The sequence below is a fragment of the Papio anubis genome, chromosome 11 (assembly GCF_008728515.1).
Source record: "Papio anubis isolate 15944 chromosome 11, Panubis1.0, whole genome shotgun sequence".
In the NCBI taxonomy this organism is placed as follows: Eukaryota; Metazoa; Chordata; class Mammalia; order Primates; family Cercopithecidae; genus Papio; species Papio anubis.
This window is the reverse complement of record NC_044986.1, coordinates 110,494,447-110,518,837: the sequence shown is the minus strand read 5'-3', so window position 1 is coordinate 110,518,837 and position 24,391 is coordinate 110,494,447. Positions and strand designations below refer to the sequence as shown.

The following is a 24,391-nucleotide window of genomic DNA, read 5'->3' as shown; positions in this document are numbered from 1 at the left end:
CTCCTGCCTCAGCCTCCTGAGTAGCTGGGGCTATAGGCGAGCATCACCACGCCTTGCTAATTTTATGTTTTTGTTGTTGTTGTTGTTGCTGTTGTTGTTTGTTTGTTTGTAGAGGCAGTGTCTCACTATGTTGCCTAGGCTAATCTCAAACTCCTGAGCTGAAGCAATCTGCCTGCCCTGGCCTCCCAAAGTGCTGGGATTACAGGTGTGAGCCACCCTCTTGGCCCTGCTGGGCTCCCTTCGAGAGAAGAATGACAAGACCTTTGAAAAGAGCTCACTATAAAACAACGTCTGCCAGCTCCACTCAGAGTTCTTCTCTCACATCAAGCCACGGTAAGGCAGCATTTCCCTGTGTGTTGCATAGTTAACTTTGCACTGGCAAGGTCTTCTCCAGTTGGTCAGCTGTGGGAGATTTGAAACTGTTTCCATTCCTGGATCTTTTTCCAATAACCTTTACATAACTGGTGTGGTAAATCTCCTACATCAGATAAAAAGTCTTTTTTTTTTTTTTTTTTTGGCAATTCAATAATAGGGTGGTAGGGCTGGGGAAAGCATGTATCAGATTATTTTGTGGATCTTTTGAGATGAGTTGAGAACAGCAGGCTGTCACCTGTGGCCAGCGCTGAAAGATACAATCCTGTTGATGGAATCAACCGTAACATGTGTTTCTGTTAGGGAACAGGTGCTTGGAAAAAACAAAAGGACCTAGATTTATTTCCCTTAGAGCTATAAACCTTTGAACATTTTTACATGGCACTTCTATATTAAAATCCCAAAGCCTGTTTTCTAGGTTGAACATAAATCCAAAATACAGAGGACATCGCTGGAAAGAAAGAGAGGTGGTGTAAATGAAGAAAGATGTGGCTGTGCTTGCTTTAAATACCACCGAAGTTTACTGAAATATTTTGACTATGCACATATCTATCTTTCTTTTCTTTTTCCTTCTCTTTTCTTTTTTCTTTTTCTTTCTTTCTTTTTTTTTTTGAGACGAGGTCTTGCTTTGTTGCCCAGGTTGAGTGCAGTGAGCGTGATCACAGCTCACTGTAGCCTTGAACTCCGGAGCTCAAGTGATCCTCCCACAACTGTGTAAATCTTAATTGCCGTTTTCAATTTGAACTTACTGGACTTAGCCAGAGAAGGGGAGACATTTTGAGAGGTTACTCTCATGTATTGAGATTTGAGACTAACTTGTTCCAGGTACAGTGCTAGAGCTTTATACAGATAATCTTATTGATCTTGTTAACAATTCCATCAGGTGGATGTGGTGGGCTGTCTCAGAGAGGCAAAGCGACTTCCCAAAGGTTTCCTAATGAGAGCAAGGCAGGGCCAGGATCAAGCCCAGGTGATTCTATCTTGAAAACCTTGGATTTTCCTCTAGGCCACCTGCCTGTGCTAGACGCTCTCAACCCTGGCTCCGCTGCAGAATTGCCCCTCATAAGACTTTTAAAGCGCAGTGTCAGGGTCCCACCCCAGACCTACTGAATATGTGCGAGGAAGTCTTAGCATGTGTGTACTTTCTAAGTTGCATGAGTGATGATTCTGCTGCATACTCAGGGCAGAGAATCACAAATCAAGTGATTAATTTAGATAACTGAAAGTAGACTAGGTTAGAAAGATTCAGTGTTACAATTAAGTTTATGATCTAGGCTAGAAAGAGATGACAATAGTATCAACTTATCTACCATCCAAAGCAGTGCTTCTCAAACTTGACCATGCCTAGGAATGCCCTGACGATTTTGATAAAATGCAGACTCTGACTCAGGGGATCTAGAGAGGTCTGTTTCTGCAGGCCTAAGAACCTCCCAGGTGATGCTGATGCCATTGATCTGCAATCACATTTTGAGTAACAAGGTCTGGGGGACCAAGAGCTCAAGCTGTGGATGGGAAATATCCACTGGCTACCAAGGGATGAAGGTAGAATTCTAACATTGTTTTTTTGGAGCACTATGTTTTTCAAAAGTCTCTGACTACCTTCACAAATAACTGAAAAGGCAGAGCTTTGGTGATGGTGCCTGCTGGTCTTGTCATTCATTCCTTCATCCCCTTTGCATGGCCTTGCCGGGTGGCAGAGGATGATCAGAGTTGTTCTGTGGCAGATATTTGGGTGTCAGTAATGTTTAGTAGTTTCAGTTTTTAATAAAGACATTTCGGCTGGGCACACTGGCTCATGCCTGTAATCCCAGCACTTTGGGAGGCTGAGGTGGGCAGATCACAAGGTCAGGAGTTTGAGACCAGCCTGGCCAACATGGTGAAACCCTGTCTCTATGAAAAATACAAAAATTAGCTGGGTGTGGTGGCAGGTGCCTGTAGTCCCAGCTACTCGGGAGGCTGAGGCAGAAGAATCGCTTGAACCTGGGAGGCAATGGTTGCAGTGAGCCAAATCGTACCACTGCACTCCAGCCTGGGCAACACAGCGAGACTCCTTCTCAAAAAAAAAAAAAAAAAAAGACATTTCATTCTATTGAAGATCAGAGTAGACTTTTTTATTCCCTTCTAGGTCAAAATTAAGGTTCTTTGCATAGCAAGAAAAAATGACTGTCCAAAGCCATGCGGCTGCTCCATGGCCTACTCTCCCTAAGAAGGAATTTCTTCTCTTCTTACTTGACTCACCGTGCTGTTTAAAATGAAAGAATCAGTACGATTTCATTGTAATGATAACTGCTATCTGAATTTCTCTGAACAAAATGTCTTCATTTAAAAATGGTATTAGTCCTGCCCTTTAATTTTCTGGGGTAGACATTTATATTGAAATTTCAAAAACCAGATCAAAAGGCACTAGGAAATTTCCAGACTAATGTAAGAAATTGGTGAGCTGAAGGGGAAAATTTTTCTCAAGTCAATGTAAACACTAAAGCCTCACACAAGCTAGACAGTGATTAAAACAATTATTTCAATTAAATTCTTTGTGCCTATATATATTTAAAGATACTCACTGCTATGCTTCCTTCTGGGAGTTTTGCTGGCTGGTCTTTATAAGGCATCTTCTTAACGTCGAAGGACACCAGCGATGCAAGAGCATAGGGATCATTTTTTCTCTGAAAGTAAAAGTATTTATTTAAATATATTTCATATAAAGTTTTTAAGAGTTATACTGGCAGCCACCCAATTATTTTCGGCGTTTTGCATTTCAAGGCAAAATTTCATCCTTACTTTTTAATTTCCTCTTTCTTTTAACTTTTTCCTCCCATTCAAGCATTCATCCATCTACCCACACATCCATCCATCCATCCATGCATCCATGCATCCAAGCATCCAAGCATGAATCCATCCATCCATCCATCCAAGCATCCATCCACATCCATCCATCCCTCCATCCATGCATCATCCAAGCATCCATCCATCCATCCTTCCAGACATCCATCTATCCAAGCATCCATCCATCCATCCAAGCATCCATCCATCCGTCCATCCATCTATCCAGGCATCCATCAATCCTTCCATCTATCCAAGCATCCATCCATCCATCCATCCACCCATCCATCCATCCATCCATTTATCTTCTTCCTATTTCTAAGGAGAATTTGCCTCATTAATAAAAGACTGTGTATAATAAGGTTAAAATAAAAACAAAAAAATCCCAAAAAGTCCTAAAAAGGAGCAAGCAAAGAATTAATATAGTTACTGCTAGTGAAGGACAAAGGAGAAACATGATGGATTACAAAATTCTTATCAGATAGAGGGAAATGTTTTAGGAGAGAAACTGGGAGTAAGTTATAAAGAAATGTATTGGCCGGGCGTGGTGGCTCATGCCTGTCATCCCAGCACTTTGGCAGACCGAGGCGGGCAGATCACCTGAGATCAGGAGTTTGAGACCAGCCTGGTCAACATGGTGAAACCCTGTCTCTACTAAAAATCCTAAAAACAATAAAAATTAGCTGGGCATAGTGGCAGGTGCCTGTAATCCCAACTACTCAGGAGGATGAGGCAGAAAAGTGGCTTGAACCCGGGAGGCGCAGGTTGCAGTGAGCCGAGAGCACGCCACTGCACTCCAGCCTGGGCAACAGGATCCAAACTCTGTCTCAAAAAGAAAAAAACAATTGTATTACATTTCACAGATTACACAAGACTCACAGCAGGGTTTCTCCGCCTAAGCACTGTCAACATTCTGAGTTGGGGTGGGGGTGGGGGGCCTGTCCTCTGCATTGTAGGATGTTTGGCCAGCGTCCTTGGCCCTTGGCTAGATGCCAATAGCACCCTCTCTCAGTTGTGACAATCGAAGATGCCGGCCAGGCGTGGTGGCCTGTAATCCCAGCACTTTGGGAGGCCAAGGCGGGCAGATCATGAGGTCAGGAGTTCAAGACCAGCCTGGCCAACTGAGTGAAACCTGGTCTCTACTAAAAATACAAAAAATTAGCCGGGCTTGGTGGCAGGTGCCTATAATCCCAGCTACACAGGAGGCTGAGGTGGGAGAGTTGCTTGAACCTGGGAGGCGGAGGTTGCAGTGAGCGGAGATCACGCCGCTGTATTCCAGTCTGGGCAATCAAGTGAGACTCCATCTCAAAAAAAAAAAGAAAAAAGCCTGTAGTTACGGCCAAGTGTCCCCAGGGGAACAAAATCACCCCAGTTAAGAACCACTGACCTACAGCCAAACAGTGTTTTTAACAGAGTTTCTCAGCCAAAGCCCTCTTTGTTTAATTGGATCTCATATTAACTGTTGATAAAAGTCAACGTTAAAATATTTAAGAGTGACTCAGGAAGGCTGCTTGGAGAACTGAAGCTTCTGTGGCTCTCTTCTATTGGATACAATGGTTAGATCTACCCAGTGCTGGGTCCTAACTGGCTCATGATGGCCCTTGAGACCCAACTGTTAATGATTTCAAGACTTTTCGGTACCGGTTGTCAAAGAGAGCCATTATTACAACTTAAATTATACAAATGTAAACTTTAAGTAAATTATATTTCTTAAAAAAAGGGTAATAAATACTCAAAACCACATGCTTGCTATTTTATTACATTTGACTATTATCTGTGCTCAGGATGTGATTTATGTCTATTGTCTCTGTAAGAGGAAATGCTACATAATGGTGTGGGACCTGGCATCTCTTCCCAGCTCTGTATTCCGTGACAATCGTGGTGGTGACTTGAAATCAGTGGCAAATGCTATGCATCAGGGCTCTTTTTCCTTCCCAGAGAGTAGTTAGTAAAAATCTACCAGTACGTCACTGTCTATAATTCAATGTTGGGCCTCATGAGTCCAGTCCAACAGGCTGGACTGTAATAATGTTGCTTAAATATTTTTTACAAAGTTCTTTTTCCCCTGTGGCAGAATTTTTTTCTCTATTAGATAAACCCTTTTTTTCTCTACATGGTAAGGGCAGGACATAGTATGTAACTTTTATATGTATGTAACTTTTATATACTTAAAGTTACAATATCTTTGAGTGTTTCTCTCTCTCTACTCCTACCCTCCAGAATAAACAACTCTACTCATTTGGGAAAATTCTTTTTTGGGTGTTATTCTAATGATCTCTTCTCTCTTAGCATTTTCATTTTAACTAAAAGTTGGATTTTTGTTTGTTTGAGAAGTGTTTTTATACAATTCAGAAACTTTTGCTCATAAAATCGTGGGTGTACCTGGTGATTTCAATCTAATTTCCTTGCCATCCTCACTGGTAGAAACAAGAGAAATTCTAGCAATGAGATCCTGTGTGTAAGGATTATAATTATATTCTCAAATGTGTTTCCATGCTCCCAAACCTCCAATGAAGAAGTTTTCTTTAATCTCCAAGTTCAATAAAAAATGATAGAAAATATTACCACTCTTGAAGTCATGTCTTTGATAAATAGTTTGCAAACTGCATCTCTGCATCAAAATCTTTCTAGATGGAATGCTTCTCTCTTACAGATTCTGCATTTATAAATGTGCAAGTTTCTTAATGCATCATAGATAGCATTTGAACTCTAGGATGTAAAATGTGGATTAACATGTTTCTTCAAGGGAATTTTCTTTCACTTCCTTCCTTTGCCCTTCCTGCTCTTGGCTGCAGTTTGATTTCTCATATTTTCCATTCATCACATTACCAATCATTTTTCTGAGATGGAGTGTCACTCTGTTGCCCAGGCTAGAGTGCAATGGTGTGACCTTAGCTCACTGCAACCTCCACCTCCTGGGTTCAAGTGATTCTCCTGCCTCAGCTTCCCAAGTAGCTGGGACTACAGGCAAGCACCACTATGTCCGGCTAATTTTTGTATTTTTTTAGTAGAGTCAGGGTATCTCCATGTCGGCCAGACTGGTCTTGAACTCCTGACCTCAAGTGATTCTCCTGCCTCAGCCTCCCAAGGTGCTGGCATCACAGGCATGCGCCACCACGCTCAGCCTCATCACCAATCTTGACTGTCGTTTCTGGTGGTTGCTGAACTTCAGAAACACCTGAGATCAGGCTCAGAGATTCCGATTCAGCAAGACTGAGATGAGACTGTATCTGACATATTTTTTGGAAGGTTCACATTGTTGTTTAATTTTTCTCTATTACTTTTCTCCCCAGCTATATGATACAAACATGGAAGGCATATTCCATGGAATATAATGTCTATATCTTCTACAGAACCTAGAACAATGTGCTTAGGATAGCTTAATCAATACTGGATGTCTGACCACATGAATGAAGGGTGAATGAACACGTCTAATGCTTTGGTCATTTGATAATCCTCTCACTCCATGTACCATCCATTTGATGGCAATTAGGAAAGATCTTTCCATTATTGAATTGGACACCCTTTCCTTTCTCCCTTTAACTAGAGTAAGCAGTTCAGGAAGTTGTAAAGGGTGGTAGTGATATAAAATGAGGGCTACAGTTCCTGTGAAGGGGATATTGACACGCTCTTACCTCCTCAATCGAACTAGCCGTGTGCACGGATGTAGCCTGGGGCGCTAGCAAATCTTAAGGTAAGTAAACAGCATGTAACACCACCTCTCCTAGATCAGTCTGTTCTTTGTTTTAGATGCATTCTCCAAAAGCAAGGTTTCTTTCACCCTTTTTGGAAAGAAAAAAATGCGTTTTCCTCACTTTTAAAGAATGCTCTGGAGTTCCAAGGAATGGAAGATGTGGTTTATTAGACTGATGAGCAGAGTCAGCATCAAAGATACCCAAGTCCTGCGCTATAGGTCAGAGGCATGGCACAGGTGAGTATTTAATAACTTATGAAAAGCAATCATGGGCAGAGTTGTAATAGGGATTCCACATCCAAAGTTAAATGCTTCCAGTTGTGCTCTTTATATAACAATAGTATTATTCTTATGTTCAAAATAATCTCCTCTCCCATACAGCAATCTACTCATGTAATAGCAATCACTGCCATATTGTAGGCAATTTAGGATTGAAAAACCAGCTGGGGTTAATAACCCTTGGCAACACTGAGGACCTTCGTCTTGCCCCAGCTGGCTATTAATCCCCAGAAAATGCATTGCTCCTCTGTCATTACCGCATCATTTAAACCGTGGTTTGTAGCTCACTGGCTGTCTCTATGATGCACTTTTGAACAATGATTTGCTTATAGGCATGGTACCAATAAGTGTAAGAGTTGTTAACAAATGGAGGAGTTAGCGACCTAGTGTGTCGGGCAATGACACAAGCTCTCCCACTCCCAACTTCCAGCTGCTTAATTTCTTCCCAATAATTATTTTTAAGCACATATCCATTTTATGTAGCCCATTTTGAAATACTCAATATTTACCAGAAACCAAACCCTTTGAGGTGACAAAACCTAAGGAATTACTGGCAAAACTTTTACCTGTAAAGGAAATTTCTATTTCAAGCACCAATCACAGAACAGGGGACCATTTAGGATTAACCTACATACAATCTGTTTCTGACCAGTTTGCATGTTCGTTACATGGACAGAAACCAACATAACGCAGCAAGTCATGTCCACCAAGAATTGTAAACTTTCTAGCCTGGATTAGGAGGGCAGAAAACATTTCCCTCCTCCTGGCTTGTATGACAAAACTGTTAATACGCCCCAGTGTACAGTCTCTTCTTGGAGAGAGAGAGATTATAATAACGCATTCCTCTTTAGCATTTGGCACCTGACACTGAAATGAGCAGAAATAGTGGCAGTGCAGAAATCTGGGCTAAGGATGTGGGTGAGCACACAGCGACTTGTACCCGTCTTTCCCATATCTCTGGAAGTGATGCTTTTCCCTAGGACTGCAAAATGTTGCTACAGATTCTTCTTTTCTGACTCTGCTTGTGCTAAATATTTATTGTTTCCAAAGCCCCTCAATTACCATTGACTTTTTGCAGATACTGGGTCTTCTTTAACAGAAAAACAAAGATGTAATTTTCACTCGATCGGCCTCCTACCGGAGTAGAATGTCGTGCATGGAACTGAAGTGTGTGGGCTAAAATAGTAACTTTCCCCTACACTCTAGTGTCATAATGATAGGAGTCCCACCTCATTGAAAAGCTGTTCTCCCTCATTTCGGTAGGATGTGATGCTCAAAGTAAAGAAGGAATGTGTTGTTGTCATCTAGGTTGTATAGACTTGGGAATTCGTTAAAGTACCTCTCTTCCGACTCTTGGATAAAAAGTAACAATTAGCTGGGCGCAGTGTCTCACGCCTGTAATCCTGGCGCCTTGGAAGGCCAAGGCAGGAGGATCACTTGAACCCAGCAGTTTGAGACCAGCCTGGGTAACATAGTGAGACCTCATCTCTACAAAAAATACAAAAATCAGCCAGGTGTGGTGGCATGCGTCTATAGTCCCAGACAATCAGAAGGCTGAGGTGGGAGGAACCTGGAAGTTTGAGGCTGCCATGAGCTACGATTGCACCACTGCACTTCAACAGAGCGAGACCCTGTTTCTAAGAAAAAAATAAAAAGCAACAGCCAAGCAATAGAGTGATTATAAGCAAATCAACTAAATGCAAGTGGTTCAGTCATCCTGGGTATTCAGCTAAAAAATTCTATAGCTGGCCGGGTGCAGTGGCTCACACCTGTAATCTTAGCACTTTGGGAGGCCGAGGCAGGCGGATCACCTGAGGTCAGGAGTTCAAGACCAGCCTGGCCAACATGGTGAAACCCTGTATCTACTAAAATACAAAAATTAGCCAGGCATGATGGTGGGTGCCTGCAATCCCAGCTACTCAGGAGGCTGAGACAGGAGAATCGCTTGAACCCAGGAGACAATGGTTGCAGTGAGCCGAGATCATGCCACTGTACTACAGCCTGGGCAGCTGAGTAAGACTCCATCTCAAAAAAAAAAAAAAAATCTATAGTTATGAAAATTGGCACTCTGGGGGAGCCTATGTCACTTAAGAAAAGTGGAATCTAATTTGAAAAGGCCAATGACAATTTTCAAGTTTATGACAAATTGTTAAGGTATTAAAATGACATCATTTTTGTTGTTCAGTCTTTAAAGAAACTGTAGTGCTAATAAATGTGTGCCAACAAAATAATTAAATGATAAAAGACTCAGATGGCAATTTATCATGAGGAGGCTAACACTTGGATTCTCTGAATTATTAAATTTAGAACTAGCTTTTCTTTGGACTCACATTTCCAGGTAAAGGTTTTTTTTTTTTTTTTTTTTTTTAAACATTTCCTTAGAAGACCAGGGAATGGACAGACTGGTTATAAACTATACAAAGATCTATGTGTAGCATTTCTGGAAGATATGTTGCACTCAAAGATATAGGATATTTTGCAAAGCTTCTTTGGGGTGTGTGCTTGCTTCTTACATTTCAACTACAGAATAGAGGGAAACTTGCCTCTCATTTCCTTAAAGTGAGAAGGAGTTTGTGACTGGCTCTGATCATGGAACCTACCTCAAACGAGGCAACAGAAATCTGATTGAATGTCACTAAGGGTCTCTGGTCTCTGTCTCAGTAGATGAAATAAAAGGTATCAAAACACCTCATCCCTCTGAATCTGTCCCCTGGTTGTGTCCAAGAAGCATGGTGAGTTGCAGCCAACATTATTCATCACCATGTCTCTCCCCCAGGTTAAGTCTAGATAAATTATGTCAGCATTTTGTACTACTCAGACGTTTGACACTATCTCCCCTTTGGAAGTGGACCGGAAGCTGAGCCAGTATGACCCAATACTGCTGGTCATCATTTTGGGCAGGAAATAAAAGAACAATCATGACTCTTTGGACTTGTCTCTGTTCCCTGAGATCCTGAATTGTCTACCTTATGGAACTAAAAAGAATCAAATTAGGGTGTGGCTCAAAAAGGAAAGGCAGCCTAATTCTTATTTATTTTTACTGATATCTATTAGTTGCATGCATTTTGGAGGTACATGTGATATTTTGGTACCTGTATGCAATGTGTAATGATCAACTCAGGGCAATTGGGATATCTGTCATCTCAGACATTTAGCATTGGGAACGTTACTGATATGATTTGGCTGTGTCCCCACCCAAATCTCACCTTGAATTGTCATAATCCCCAGTGTCAAGTGTGGGGCCAGGTGGAGATAACTGACTCATGGGTGATTTCTCCCATACTGTTCTTGTGGTAGTGAATAAGTCTCACAAGATTTCATGGTTTTACAAATGGGAGTTCCCCTGTACACGCTCTCTTGCCTGCCGCCATGTAAGACATGCCTTTGTTTCTCCTTTGCCTTCTGCTATGATTGTGAGGCCTCCCCAGCCATGTGGAACTGTGAGTCAATTAAACCTCTTTCCTTTACAAATTACCCATTCTCAGGTATGTCTTTATTAGCAGTGTGAAAACGTACTAATACAATTACAAATCTTCCTTCTAGCTACTTTGAAATAGACAATAAATTATTATTAACTATAATCTCCCCACTCTTACTACTGACTCTCAGAATTTATTCCTTCTGACTGTATTTTTGTATCCTTTAACCAACCTCTCTTCATCCCTGTTCGCCACCTTCCCTTCCAGGGCTCTGGTAATGATGAATCTGCTCTCTGCCTCCAGGAGATCCACCCTTTTAGTTCCCACATAGGAGTGAGAACATGTGATATTTGTATTTCTGTGCCTGGCTTATTTCATTTAACATAGCAGCCTCCAGTTCCATCCATGCTCTCTCCTCAGTTTGGAAGCCTTCTCATCTCAACCTGGAGGGTTTCAATTTGAAAGATGTAAGAAAATGAGATGCTTGCTTCTGCCCAAAATGCAAGAAGTCTTTGCTAAACTCACTAAATCAGAACAGCTTGTGGCTTGAGGGAGGATGAGGTGCGAGGATTTGGGAGAAAAGCCAAATGTCATAACAAACATGAGCCCAAGCTCCTCATGGAAGATTCTTCTGGTGAACGGGCTGGCTGGGCACAGATGTCAGCATAGGTGCATTCTTGGCTGCACCTGTGCTTCTGAGGTATGGGACCGGCAGGACTTGTTTTCTGGTCACAACCCTGATGACTAAAACAAGACCTGGCACAGACAGGATGAAGGGAAGAAACTGGCTGAAGGCAGCCAATAGCTACTAAAGCAATCCCTAGCTGCCCTCATTGCTCATCAGCGTAAGAACTCCCACCAGCACCATGACAGTTTACAAATGCCATGGCAACAGCCCAGAAGTTACTGCTCCTTTCTATGGCAACGACCTGGAAGTTATCGCCCCTTTCCTAGAGAGTTCTGAATAACTTGCCCTTCAATTTGCATTCACTCACCCCTTAAGTTGCATATAATCGAACATGGGTATAAGTGGATATAAAGAGAGTTGCCAAAAGCCCACCAAGTCCAGCTCTGTGTGTGCTGTCTAGGAGTTAGCCCTGCTCCTCAGGGAGCAGGTCCAGTTCAATAAAAGGCTGATCAAGACTGTGACTTTCCTTACATCCTCTCACAAAGTAAGAATGAAGCCCTTTTTCCCACAAAGCAGCGTCACCTGTCACCTGAAAAGGCAATGTAAGGTTGCTTGAATTCTTTTCTGAATGAAGCCAAGAATGCTCATGGGCTAAGCCCCAATTTTGGGGTTCACCTGCCCTGCGTCACTTTTGCATCTCAAAGCAAGCCATCAAGGTGGCATTTCCAGAGACCCCAGAGAAAGGCATCAAAAATCACTTCTTGTTCATTTTGTTCAAAGGTATCACAAGTTTTTACATTTCTAGAATATCTGCTGCTTCCTGGGCTACTTGCTTTACACCATGAGGGATACTTTGTTGTGATCTCATTTGCTGGTTAGTTGGACTGGTTTCATTCTAAATAGACAAGGACTTGTGTACCAGCCAAGCCTAGCATTTGGCCTGAGATGTTTCATTCGTTAAAGCATTATAAGTAGCATCCTGTGTCAGGTGATACAAGGGCTGGGAAGAAAATTCAAAGACAAGGAAACATTCCTCCTCCTCTTGAGGAGCTTACCCTCTGGTATCAACTACAGATATATTTTTGGGAAGATTCCTCCACTTCCCTCCGCAAAACAACTTCTTAACACAACCTCACAAGTTTTTGTTTTTTCATTGCATATTGCAGAATTTCAATATTTTACTCACTCAGCAGATCTGAATCCAAAAGTTTACTTGCATGGTTCATACTGTATCTAAGCTTTGAAGTAAAGCCAGTACATTTGACCCCTTGGTCTACGTTCACCTCTTTTGCTGTCTTTGCTCACCACTCAGGAGAGCGACCAGGAGGCTGCTGTGTTTATTCAAACCTGTAACATCACACTTAGGGAAAAGTAGATTCCTGATAGAGATTTTGCCTTTTGGGATGGTGAAAGACATTGTTATAGGGCAAAGAGGGCCTAATTCTTACTTTATGAGGGGATATAAGGGAAGTCACAAAACTATTATTAAACACAATCCAGGTCTACATTCATAGATACAAGAATTGATTATATGACCAAATCTTACAATTTTGAATGGAAATATACTTCCCTAACATTTTAAAACAGTGCTGCCCCATAGAACTTTCTTCAATAAGAGAAATGCTCTTAATCTGCACAGACCAATGCAGTAGCCGTGAGCTGTGACTCTTAAATACTTAAGATGTGATTGGTGAGACTGGGGAAATGAATTTAAAATTTTAGTCAAATTGAAATACTTTGAATAGCAATACATGACTATTACTACTGTACTGGACAGTATAATTCAATAATCATAAGATGTTTTCTTTATTGGATTCTGAAATAGCATGCTATACAATGTAAACATCTTGAAAAAGTTTAATACACGGTATTTAAAACCTTTGTATAGTAGTTATAGTATAGTTATCCATAATATAAGAGTTATAGTTTAGCCATCTGTAGTACAGTGATCAAAATATAAAATCTACAGAGGCTGTTATGGTAATCTTTAGTTCAGCAGTCTAGTGTAGTGACATACATGGGGTAAAAGCTCAAGATTCTCCCCCTTACTATCTATGTGCCTTGGGAAGGCCATATAGTATCTATGTCTCAGTTTGTTCATCTGTAAAATGCAGCTGACAATAATAATACATGTCCCATGGGATTGCTGTAAGAATTAAATGAGTCATTCATATACAAGCATGTATCATCGTACTTAGCTGCATGGCAATCACTCAATAGTAACCTGATTATTTGCAGACAAACAGCCCTCTTTGGAAAGATTGGCAGGCTGTTCCCTAAGTGTAAAGAGCCATTTAGATGTAGTCTGTTCTCAGTCAACCAAAACATCAACACAATAAAAAAGTAGGCTATTGAGACAGCATACAGAGTTATTGCTGGCTTACACCAAGTAGAATAAACACCATAAATTACTTGTGAGCTACCTATAGAATCAGTGAATTTTCAGGCACGAAAAGAGACTTTAGTCCAATCTCTTCATTTCACAAATAAGGAACTTGAGCCCCATGAAAGTTAAGTGCTTTGAACACAACCAGGTAGGAATGGAACTGAGCTCCTGCATCCTGACCCAGTATCTACCAAAGATAGAGAAAATAGACTGTCTGATGTTAGTCAGGGTCATTCCTCCTAGAACTTGAATTTAATGGATGTCTGTGGTTTTTTGCACATCACTTTGCTAATAGGCAGTTTTCACATACGAAATTCAAAAACAGGCTCACCCCTGTGTTTACTCATACACTTTTGCCAATATTTACCCAAACTGCAAGAGCATCTACACTGCATCTCCAGCCCCACTCAAGCCTTCAGATGACTTCGGCCCCAACTGTTCTGGTTCAAAATTTTGCCCATTTAGTGATAATGTCTAAGAGTAGATGGAAAATGTGTGTAGTGAACAGAGTCATAACAAAAACAATTTAAACCCCAATTAATTACTTTCTTCTCATACTAGTAAGGTTGGTGAAGTAGTTTAAGGAGCATATTTACTAGATTAAAGAAATTGGTGCAATACTGTGGCAAATAGAGTCAGGCTTTGCTAGTGGGGATAGAAGATTATTGATTTTAGGGGGTTGAATAATGTCTTCCCCAAATTCATATTAACTTAGAATCTCATAATATGACCTTGTTTGGAATAACGGTCTTTGCAGAATGAATTAAGGTAAGGTTTGAGATGAGATTGTACTGGGATTAGGGTGGGCTCTAAATCCAATGTCCTTATAAGAAATAGAAGACACAGTGACACAGAGACACAGAAGGGAAGGTGATGGGAGATGGAGGGAGAGTAGAGTGATGGTCTACAAGCCACTGAATGCCCAGGATTACTGGCAACCACCAGAAGCTAGGAGGGGCCAGGCCTGGTGGTTTATACCTCTAAGCCCAGTGCTTCGGGAGACCAAGGAAGGAGGATCACTTGAAGCCAGGAGTTTGAGACCAGCCTAGGCAATAGAGCAAGATATAATCTCTACAAAAATAATTAAAAAACTGCGTATGGCATGGTGCCAGGTACCTGTAGTCCCAGCTACTCAGGAGTCTGAGGTGGGAGGGTTGTTTGAGCCCAGGAGTTCAAGACTGCAGTGAGCTATGACTGCACCACTTCACTCCAGCTTGGGTGACATAGTGAGACCCTGTCTTTACAAAAAAAATATAAAAATAAAAATAAAAAAAAGAAAAAAAGAAAATAATAATAAAAAACAAAACTCCACAAAAACCAAAAATAACTTGAAGGGAGGCATGGGGTAGTTTATTCCTCAGAGCCTCCAGGAAGAACCAACCCTGCTGACACACTGGTTTCAGGCTTCTGGTTTTGGACTTTGAGAGAATAAATTTCTGTTGTTTTAAGCCACTTAGTTTGTGGTCCTTTGTTGCATCATCCCTAAGAAATGAATCTATTGATCACAATAATATAGCTTACTCCCAGCTTTCATCTGACTAGAGAAAAACAGGATTTACAGCTTAGGCTTTCAGACAAATTGCATCTAAAAGTAGGAAATTCAAGGGCTAATGATCTGTGGTATTAGATGGCCACCAGGGATTCTTCCCTCCTGGTATTCACACCCTTCTACGGGTGCCTCACCTACTGAATGAATACGACTGATATGTGCAAATGATAGGACATTGTGGAAATAAAAGAAAGTGACCATCCTACCTGTAGCAGCAGCCCTGCTGCGTACTCTTTATCCTACTACCCTGATCTCACTACCCGATTCTACTTTCTTCCTGGCACTGATCCATCTGTTTGCCTGCTCAGTTTCTGACTCCCTTCACTGAGATGAACAGCCCTGTGAAGGCAGGTGCTATGTCTGTTGTGTTCACAGCTATTTCTCCTATAACTAGACCCTGAAGCAGCCCTTGGCACACAGTAGGTCCTTCCTACATATTTGTTGAGTGAATGAATACATAATGGTTTGATTTAAAAATAAAGTCAAATAAATTGGGCACTGTGCCTCTCCTTAGGTCAGTGGTTCAAAATGGGATGATGTCCCCCGAGGACATTGGCGATATCTGGAGACAATTTTGGTTGTCACACCTGGGGTAAGGGTACTACCAGCACCTACTAGGTAGAGGCAGGGATGCTGCTAAGTATCCTATAATGCCCAGGGTGGCTCCCAACAACACAGCATGATCTGTTTCAAAATGTTAATAGTGCAGAGACTGAGAAACTCTGCCTTAGAAGAAAGGAAAGAAAGGAAGGAAAGAAAGAAAATGAAGTAAGAAAAGAAGGAGGGAAGGAAGATACAAAGAAAGAAAAAGAAGGAAGGAAAGGGAAAGAAAGAAAAAGAGAAAGAAAGAAAAGAGACACAGAAAGAAAGAAATGAAAAAAATAAAGACAGGAAGGAGAAAGGAAGGAAGGTAAGAAAAGGAGAGAAGGAAAGGGAAGGGAAATGAAGGGAAGGGAAGGGAAAGGAAGAAAGGAAGACGGCTTCACAAATGACCTTTAAAACAAAACTTTAATTTTCCTCGTTTTTATTTTAAAAACAAAAATAAGATTGACAAGACTATGGAAGCATATTAAATCAGGGAAAACATAAAAATCTAGAGATAAAAATCCTATATTTATAACTAGACTCAAAGGGATTTGACCCTTTGATTTTTCATGGCACAATAAACCAAATGAGTTTGTTTAGTAGTTAAAATGTGAGCAAGAATGCATAGACGTGGTAAGAGTTAATTTAGGATTAAAAAAAAAAAAACCCTAAAACAATAAGGTTGTAACACAGTAGTATCATTTAAATAGCACATTCCAAAATGAAACTCTCATTTTCTTAGCATAAAAGAGATTTTAAACTTTTAATATGCACACAGTCAGCCAGGAGCAATGGCTCATGCCTGGGAGCACTTCGGGAGACTGAAGCAGGTGGATCACTTGAGGCCAGGAGTTTGAGACCAGCCTGGTCAATGTGGCGAAACCCTATGTCTATTAAAAACACAAAAATTAGCCGGGCATGGTGGCCTACGCCTGTAGTCCCAGCTACTTGGGAGGCTCAGGCAGGGGAAATGCTTGAACCCAGGAGGTGGAGGTTACAGTTAGCTAAGACTGCACCACTGCACTCCAGCCTGGGCGCCACAGCGAGACTCCATCTCAGGGGAAAAAAAAAAAAATGTGCACAAATCAATGGAATGATCCCCGGCTGTTGTGGGATGCAGAGCCGATCACGTGAGTGGTGCGTAATCTATAAATCACACTCACATACTTGGAGCTTGGCTGAGGTGCTATCCTGGTTGGAGCCCATGCTGCTAAGAGGAACCTTCTAGAACAACCTCCCTTTTCCCTTCTAAATTGATTTCTATTTTAACTTCTCTGGTCATATATGTCTTGAATAATTATGTTCTGATACTCATCATGCTGCCACTGACTAATAGTTACTGTGCCCAACACTGGGTATGTAACAGTGGACTAAGTACATTTTCTGAATCTACTCTTCAAAGTCTTAGGGAATTAGGATATTTAAACTGTCTTCATCTGCTGGGAAAAATGGCCAGTTCATCTTGCTCAACTCCTCCACATAAATTTTAATTGAAATATTTTTTTAAATGGAAACTTTTACATTGAAAAATGTAAAAAAAAATTTTTTAAGTTTAAAATTCGTTTTAATTTTTCTTTCTTTTCTTTTCTTTCTCTCTTTCTCTCTCTCTCTCTTCTTTTTTCTTTTTGTTTGGCAGCATCTCACTCTGTCACCCAGGTTGGAGTACAGTGGTACAGTCTTGGCTCACTGCAACCTCTGTCTCCTGGGTTCAAGGGATTCTCATGCCTCAGCCTCCCAAGTAGCTGGGACCACTGGTGTTCACCACCATGACCGGCTAATTTTTGTAGTTTTAGTAGAGATGGGTTTTTACCATGTGGGCCAGGCTGGTCTCAAACTCCTGGCCTCAAATAATCCATCTGCCTCGGACTCTCGAAGTGTTAAATTAGAAATCTCTATGAAAAGACTTCCTACTGAGCTTTTGCGAAGCAGCTCCCAGTGAGCAGTGTGTATGTGCTTCTGTGGTTGTTTATTACCTGGAGGAAGGTGTGGGCCCATAATCGTGACCTGACTTTCAGGACTGCGCTTTCTCCTCCTTCGAGTCGTCCCACTGCACAGGAGATTTGTAAACACTCGATATTTGTACAATTCTGCAAACAACAGCAGTGGGAACACGTCAGAGCCTTTAAATCATGGTAGAGACAATGAAGTTAGCTTATTGACATTTTATTCCCTCAGAAGTCATCGCCTTATCATAAATTATTAATTTAAATAGAGAACAATATATTGCAACAACCAAGAAAATACAGTTTAGTGGCGAGGATGAATCAACTTTAGCGGTAATGTAGAGGTAAACTGGAACACAAAATACAACATAAAATTTAAGCTCTTTTCGAATGACTTTAAGACAATCTTTCTGCAGCAGCAGTAATTGAATTGTTCTGTTTCATTTTCTCCGAACTGGGGGAGGCATTGCTCATAGATATTCACAATACCCAATGCTGGGCTCAGCAAGTCTGGAAGGGATTGCAGAGGAAGACCTCTGAGCCCATATTATCTCAAAGACCTACAGTTACTGACCCATTGACGTACATTTGTTCCATAACGTTCTTCTGTCTAAATTATTTTTCTGGTTATAAAGGAGGTTTTTCTACGACTTTCATTCATTAGGCTATTTTTTAATGGTTTCTAGAATTGCCCAGCGTATAATGAATAACCTTTAATATATGAAATGCATGTTCCTGAAAAGGATTCATTATAATGACATTCTATCTATGAAATCAGATTTTCTTTCTTTTTTCTTTTCTTTTTCTTTCTTTCTTTCTTTTTTTTTTTTGAGACAGAGTTTTGCTCTTGTTACCCAGCCTGGAGTGAAATGGTGTGATCTCGGCTCATTGCAACCTCTGCCTTCGGGGTTCAAGCAATTCTCCTGCCTCAGCCTCTCCTGAGTAGCTGGAATTACAGGCACCTGCCATCATGCCTGGCTAATTTTTGTATTTTTAGTACAGATGGGGTTTCACCATGTTGGCCAGGCTGGTCTCAAACTCCTGATCTTAGGTGATCCACCTACCCTACCTCGGCCTCCCAAAGTGTTGGGATTACAGGCATGAGCTACCATGCCCAGCCTCAAATCAGATTTTCTAATCAGATTCCAGCATGGAAATAAATGAACAATCATAATTTCACATAGAAAATCATAATCCATTTTCTGTGTGCCATGCACAGAATGATACTTCTCTAACTGTACTCCCTCATGGGTTTAAATTTATACTGTGGCCCATGTGTATTCATTTTTCTTATCTCAAGCACTCAACATTGGCCTGTTAGTACTCAATAAAAATTAAAGTACTGGATATTATGTGAAGTACTTGACTGAGACATTTCACTTTAATGAAATGGATGTAACACAGAATAATCCAAGGAACCTATTACCATGAGAGCCTTTTTTGAGAATCTTTTTCAAGATCCTCAGAATTCTCTGCAAAGGGGTTAGTAATATATTGTCTGATAAATTGCAGTGAGGTTCATTTCCTACAGGACGCTCCCAAAGGCAGGTGGGTGGACTGTCCTTGGGCTACTAGAGTTGGGTGCTGAGGTGCTGATGTTTGGCTGTGTCCCCACCCAAATCTCACCTTTAATTGTAGCTCCCATAACTCCCATGTGTTGTGGGAGGGACCTGGTGGGGGATAATTGGATCATGGGGACGGTTTCCCACATACTGTTCTCACGGTAGTGAATAAGTCTCACGAGATCTGATTGTTTTACAAGGGGTTCCTTCTTTCACTTGGTTCTCATTCTCTGCTTGCCTGCCACCATGTAAGAAGTGCCTTCTGCCTTCCACCATGATTGTGAGGACTCCCCAACCTTGTGGAACTGTGAGCCCATTAAGCCTCTTTTTCTTTATAAATGACCCAGTCTCGGGTATGTCTTTATCAGCAGCTTGAAAATGGACTAATACAGGTGCCCCCAGCAAGAACAGGAATTCTCAAAACTCTGTGGTTTGTGGCCCTTTCAAGGACTCTCATGTTGACCTGTGCTCCACGGCTGACATGCTGTGTACCACTAACCCCACCCTTCAGAGGGAAGAGGGGTGTCAAGGTCAGGAGTTGTAGACTCCCTGCAGATGGGGATCCCACTTAGCCAGCTCTGCTAGAGGATTCTGGAGAAGATGATGCTTGGAATGAGCCATGAAGGTGTGAACGGGAGATCACCTAGCAGAATGGGAGACCTGGCCCATGATTCTGTTGTACTAGACTGGGGCATGCTCGAGAAAGGGAAGGGCAGGGTATATGAGGGTGAAATGGACAGATGGAAGTAGGATAGCAATGAGAGAAAGTCTATATGAAGAGTCTTCCTACACATGCTAAGGAGTTTAGATTGTATTCAGAAGGTACTGGGGAGCCTGTCATGCTTTTATATCCAGGGGGTATTGATCAAGTCTGTATTTTAGAGGGATGGGTAATATGAGAGGAAAGAGAAGAGAGAGGGAAGTGTAGGGGGCAGGAGGGTGATAGGGGCCCAATGCAAGAGCCCCCGGTGAGTGAGGCTGAGGCCCTGAACTGAGGCAGTGGAAATGGAGAGAGGAAGATACATTTTGGAGAAGTTTAGAAAATAGAATAAAGACATGATGACTACACAGAGGTTGCATGGAGAATGCTCTTTGGAGAAGAACGGAGTGGATGGGTACTGGTAACACTGAGACTGGGGATTCTAGAGAGGAGGTACATTTGAGAAGTCATGGAGACAAGGGTTTTGGGGATGTGAGGATGGAGGTGGCTCTTAGACACCCAGATCAGGCCTTTAAGGCTTGAATGCAGTAAGGGAGGTCTGAGATGACAGAAAGCACTGAGGAAGGACTGGAAATATGATCATCCAAAAAAATTAAATGGATGGGAGAGAAGAGAAGGGGGCTGGGATGGAATCCTGGGGCACAGGGGCATTGAAAGGATGGGCAAAGAGAAATCTTAGAAGAGACTTTCTAAGAAGGAGCCATTCAAATGGCAGAAAGAGAACCAGGCCAATAGTATCAAATGCTGGAGATGCATTAAGAAAGGCAAGGTGGCTGGAAGCTGGGCAATGAAAGGGAAGACAGGAAAGTTTGGAGAGGAGGAGATGGAGGTGATAGCTACAGAAGCAGCAGGGGCCCACGATGAGAAAGGGAAGGGTATTCTGGGGGTGGAGGAGAAATTCTTTTTCAGTGTTGTAGATACAAATTTTTCCTATGCAAATTGGAAATTATGATCCCAACACAGGATGTTGGCATTTTGCACTTTCAAATTCCTCATCAGAAATGTGATTCAGTAAGTTGTTTTTAACTAAACAAAAAACGCAGGCGGTCTCATTTCGCTTTTGATTTTAGAATAAACTTTGCATAATCACTTTCTATCCAGAGTTGTTTTGACTCCAGGACATGGGGAAGCATAGGATTTGCAATTTTCGAACCAATAAGAGAAAGAGAGTAATATATGTGTTAACAAAACCAGATACGGAAATCAGGAACTGCCTTGGCCTTCATCTGAGAGTTTCTGTGATATTCGGGAGTTTAAAATTATCTTACATCAATAATATTTAAAGAGAAACAATAGAAGGAAAGAAATGGGCCCTGCAACACAAATACATACAATTTTCAAAAACAATTTAGTTATTGATCTCTACTGTCTCAGTGTACTCATGAGACATACCCTGAAGTGGAAATTTAAAAACATACTTGAACTTTGATTTTTCTTTTTTTCTTTTCTTTCTTTTTTTTTTTGAGATGGAGTCTCGCTCCGTCACCCAGGCTGGAGTGCAGCGGCGTGATCTCCGCTCACTGCAAGCTCTGCCTCCTGGGTTCACACCATTCTCCTGGGTTCACACCATTCTCCTGCCTCAGCCTCCCAAGTAGCTGGGAGTACAGGCGCCCGCCACCATGCCTGGCTACTTTTTTTGTATTTTTAGTAGAGGCGGGGTTTCACCGTGTTAGCCAGGATGGTCTTGATCTCCTGACTTCGTGATCTGCCCGCCTCAGCCTCCCAAAGTTCTGGGATTACAGGTGTGAGCCACCACGCCTGGTCAAACTTTGATTTTTCAAATCATTAATACTGCATAGGTTTGGACATTGGTTTTTCAGAAGGATTTTCCCATTGGTAGTGCATATTAGAATTCTGTAGATGTCTTTTTTTTATTATACTTTAAGTTCTGGGATACATGTACAGAATGTGCAGGTTTGTTACATAGGTATACACGTGCCATGGTGGTTTGTTGCACCCATCAACCCGTCATCTACATTAGGTATTTCTCCTAATGCTATCCCTCCCCTATCCCCTCACCCTCTGACAGGCCGTGGTGTGTGATGTCCCCCTCCCTGTGTCCGCGTGTTCTCATCGTTCAATTCCCACTTATGAGTGAGAACATGCAGCGTTCGGTTTTCCGTTTCCTGTGTTAGTTTGCTGAGAATGATATCAATTGTTTTCTGTTCTATTGTACACCATGGAAGCTTCTTAAAAATGATAATATGCAAAGCTTTATTAATTTATCCTAAAAGGAATAGTATATGGATTCCAGACTCTTATGTTTCTTAAACATTACAGTGTCGTAAACATTTACTTGAGGCTGCATGCGCTGGCTCACACCTATAACCCCAGCATTTTGGGAGGCCCAGGCGGGACATTCACTTGAGGTCAGGAGTTTGAGACCAGCCTGGCCAATGTGGTGAAACCCCATCTCTTCAAAAAAACACAAAAATTAGCCGGGCGTGATGGTGGGCACCTGTACTCCCAGCTACTCAGGATAGAGGTGGGAGGATCACTTGAATCCGGGAGGCAGAGGTTGCAGTGAGCTGAGATCATGTCACTGCACTCCAGCGGTGACAGCACACACAGGTCCCACAGATGCCACTAAATTGGCTGAGAGAGTAGAAGACTATTTATCCCCAGTGCATTTTCCACTTTAGTTGAAGGGGCAACTGATTGTTAACATTCATTCATATTGTCATTACATTTTATCTTTTGCACTTCCTTCCTTCCTTCCTTCCTTCCTTCCTTCCTTCCTTCCTTCCTTCCTTCCTTCCTTCCTCTCTCTCTCTTTCGAAAAGACATTTAATTGACTCACGCTTCCACAGGCTGTACAGGAAGCAGGACTGGGAGGCCTCAGGAAACTTACAAGCACGGGGAAAGGGTGAAGGAAAAGCAAAAACCTTCTTCGCATGGCAGACAGGGAGACAGAGAGCAAAGGGGGAATTGCAAATCCTTTCTTAAACTTTAATTTTTCAGTTATGTAAATCAAGCATATGGGTTTCCATTCTACAGATGAGAAAATCGGGGATTCAGTTTCTTGAGCACTGATTTCCTTTCTTCAGTGACAGCTACTTTAAATTATTTCAGTGTCATAACTGGCTGGAGCAGTTCTAGTCCTCAAAGCATCCTTGAATGTTGTCATAAAAAATGGCTGCTTTTATTTATTTATGTCATAACATTTTATTTTGAATTCAGCAGGTCCGGAGGCTAATGAATTTGGTCACTACCAACACTATCTTTTAAATGGCTTGCAATATATCATTGGCTTATAATTGGATTTAGGATTAAGAGCGTTTAGGTTAAGAACACATAGAAGGGCACACCATGGAGCATTTTAGACGGTGATTCCAAAAGCTATCAGTATTGTCTGTGATGAGTTCATTCACTGTGTCATTCACATGTTTGCTCAACAGATGAGCTGGTATTATGCTACATGTTGAGAAAACAATACTGAGAAACCAAAACATGCTACCTACCCTAATGGGCTGTCAGGACTGCAGACAGGGAGGGAAGGAGGATGCTCCCTTAGGCCAGTGCACTGTGGCACCTGGACAAGTCTAGGAGCTATTCAAAGTTTCTGGGATGAAGCCACTCTGGAGAGGGTCGGCAGCATAGGTAGGTTAGTTGTCTGAAGGCTTTCAACCCAGCCAGGACTGTGACTGCTGCCCCTGTAGAAAGAATTCTAGCACCCTCCTTGGTTCAGGCTTTTCCAGTTCTACCTCCACCTTCCCTTTCTTATTACTCATTTGCCCTGAGGCCTTCTGCCAAGGGTTTCTCTCTCTCTCATTTTTTTTTTTTTTTTTTTTTGAGACCAAGTCTCACTCTTGTCCCCCAGGCTGGAGTGCAGTGGCATGATCTCAACTCACTGCAACCTCCACCTCCCGAGTTCAAGTGTTCAAGCGATTCTCCTGCCTCAGTCTCCTGAGTAGCTGGGATTACAGGTGCCTGCCACCACGCCTGGATAATTTTTTTTTTGTATTTTTAGTGGAGACGGGTTTCATCATGTTGGCCAGGCTGGTCTGGAACTCCTGACTTCAGGTGATCCATCCACCTTAACCTCCCAAAGTGCTAGGATTACAGGCTGAGCCACAACGCCCAGCCAGGTCTCTCTCTTTGGCTTGCTTCTTTGGATGGACAACCCTGGACTTATCACTGTGGCCTTTGATTCAGTATCACCACAAATCACTACATCTTGGACTGAGCTTCTGAACTGCAGCTTTGGGGCAAGAAGTACCTGCTTGGTCTGTCCCCCCAATACCTGACCCAGTGTTCCCAGCCTGTCCCTGCTCTAAGCACGGAATGTTTGTTTTCTTGCTTTATCTTTATTTTATATATATATATTTTTTAATTTTTATGGTTATATAGTAGGTGTATATATTTATAGGGTTTATGAGCTATTTTGATATAGGCATACAATGTATAATGATCACATCAGGGTAAATGAGGTA

The 24,391-nt window shown here is 41.8% G+C and overlaps 1 protein-coding gene across 1 annotated transcript in view; it reads right to left on the bottom strand.

The window, feature by feature from the left end:
* Nucleotides 1-24,391, bottom strand: part of ITGA8 (integrin subunit alpha 8) — a 201,830-nt gene that overhangs the window by 12,623 nt on the left and 164,816 nt on the right. The window contains exons 28-29 of the mRNA XM_031652474.1: nt 17,706-17,819; nt 2,934-3,035 (exon numbers count right to left, since the gene is read on the bottom strand). Coding sequence (XP_031508334.1) covers nt 2,934-3,035; nt 17,706-17,819 — 216 coding nt within the window. The remainder of the gene's footprint in view (nt 1-2,933; nt 3,036-17,705; nt 17,820-24,391) is intronic.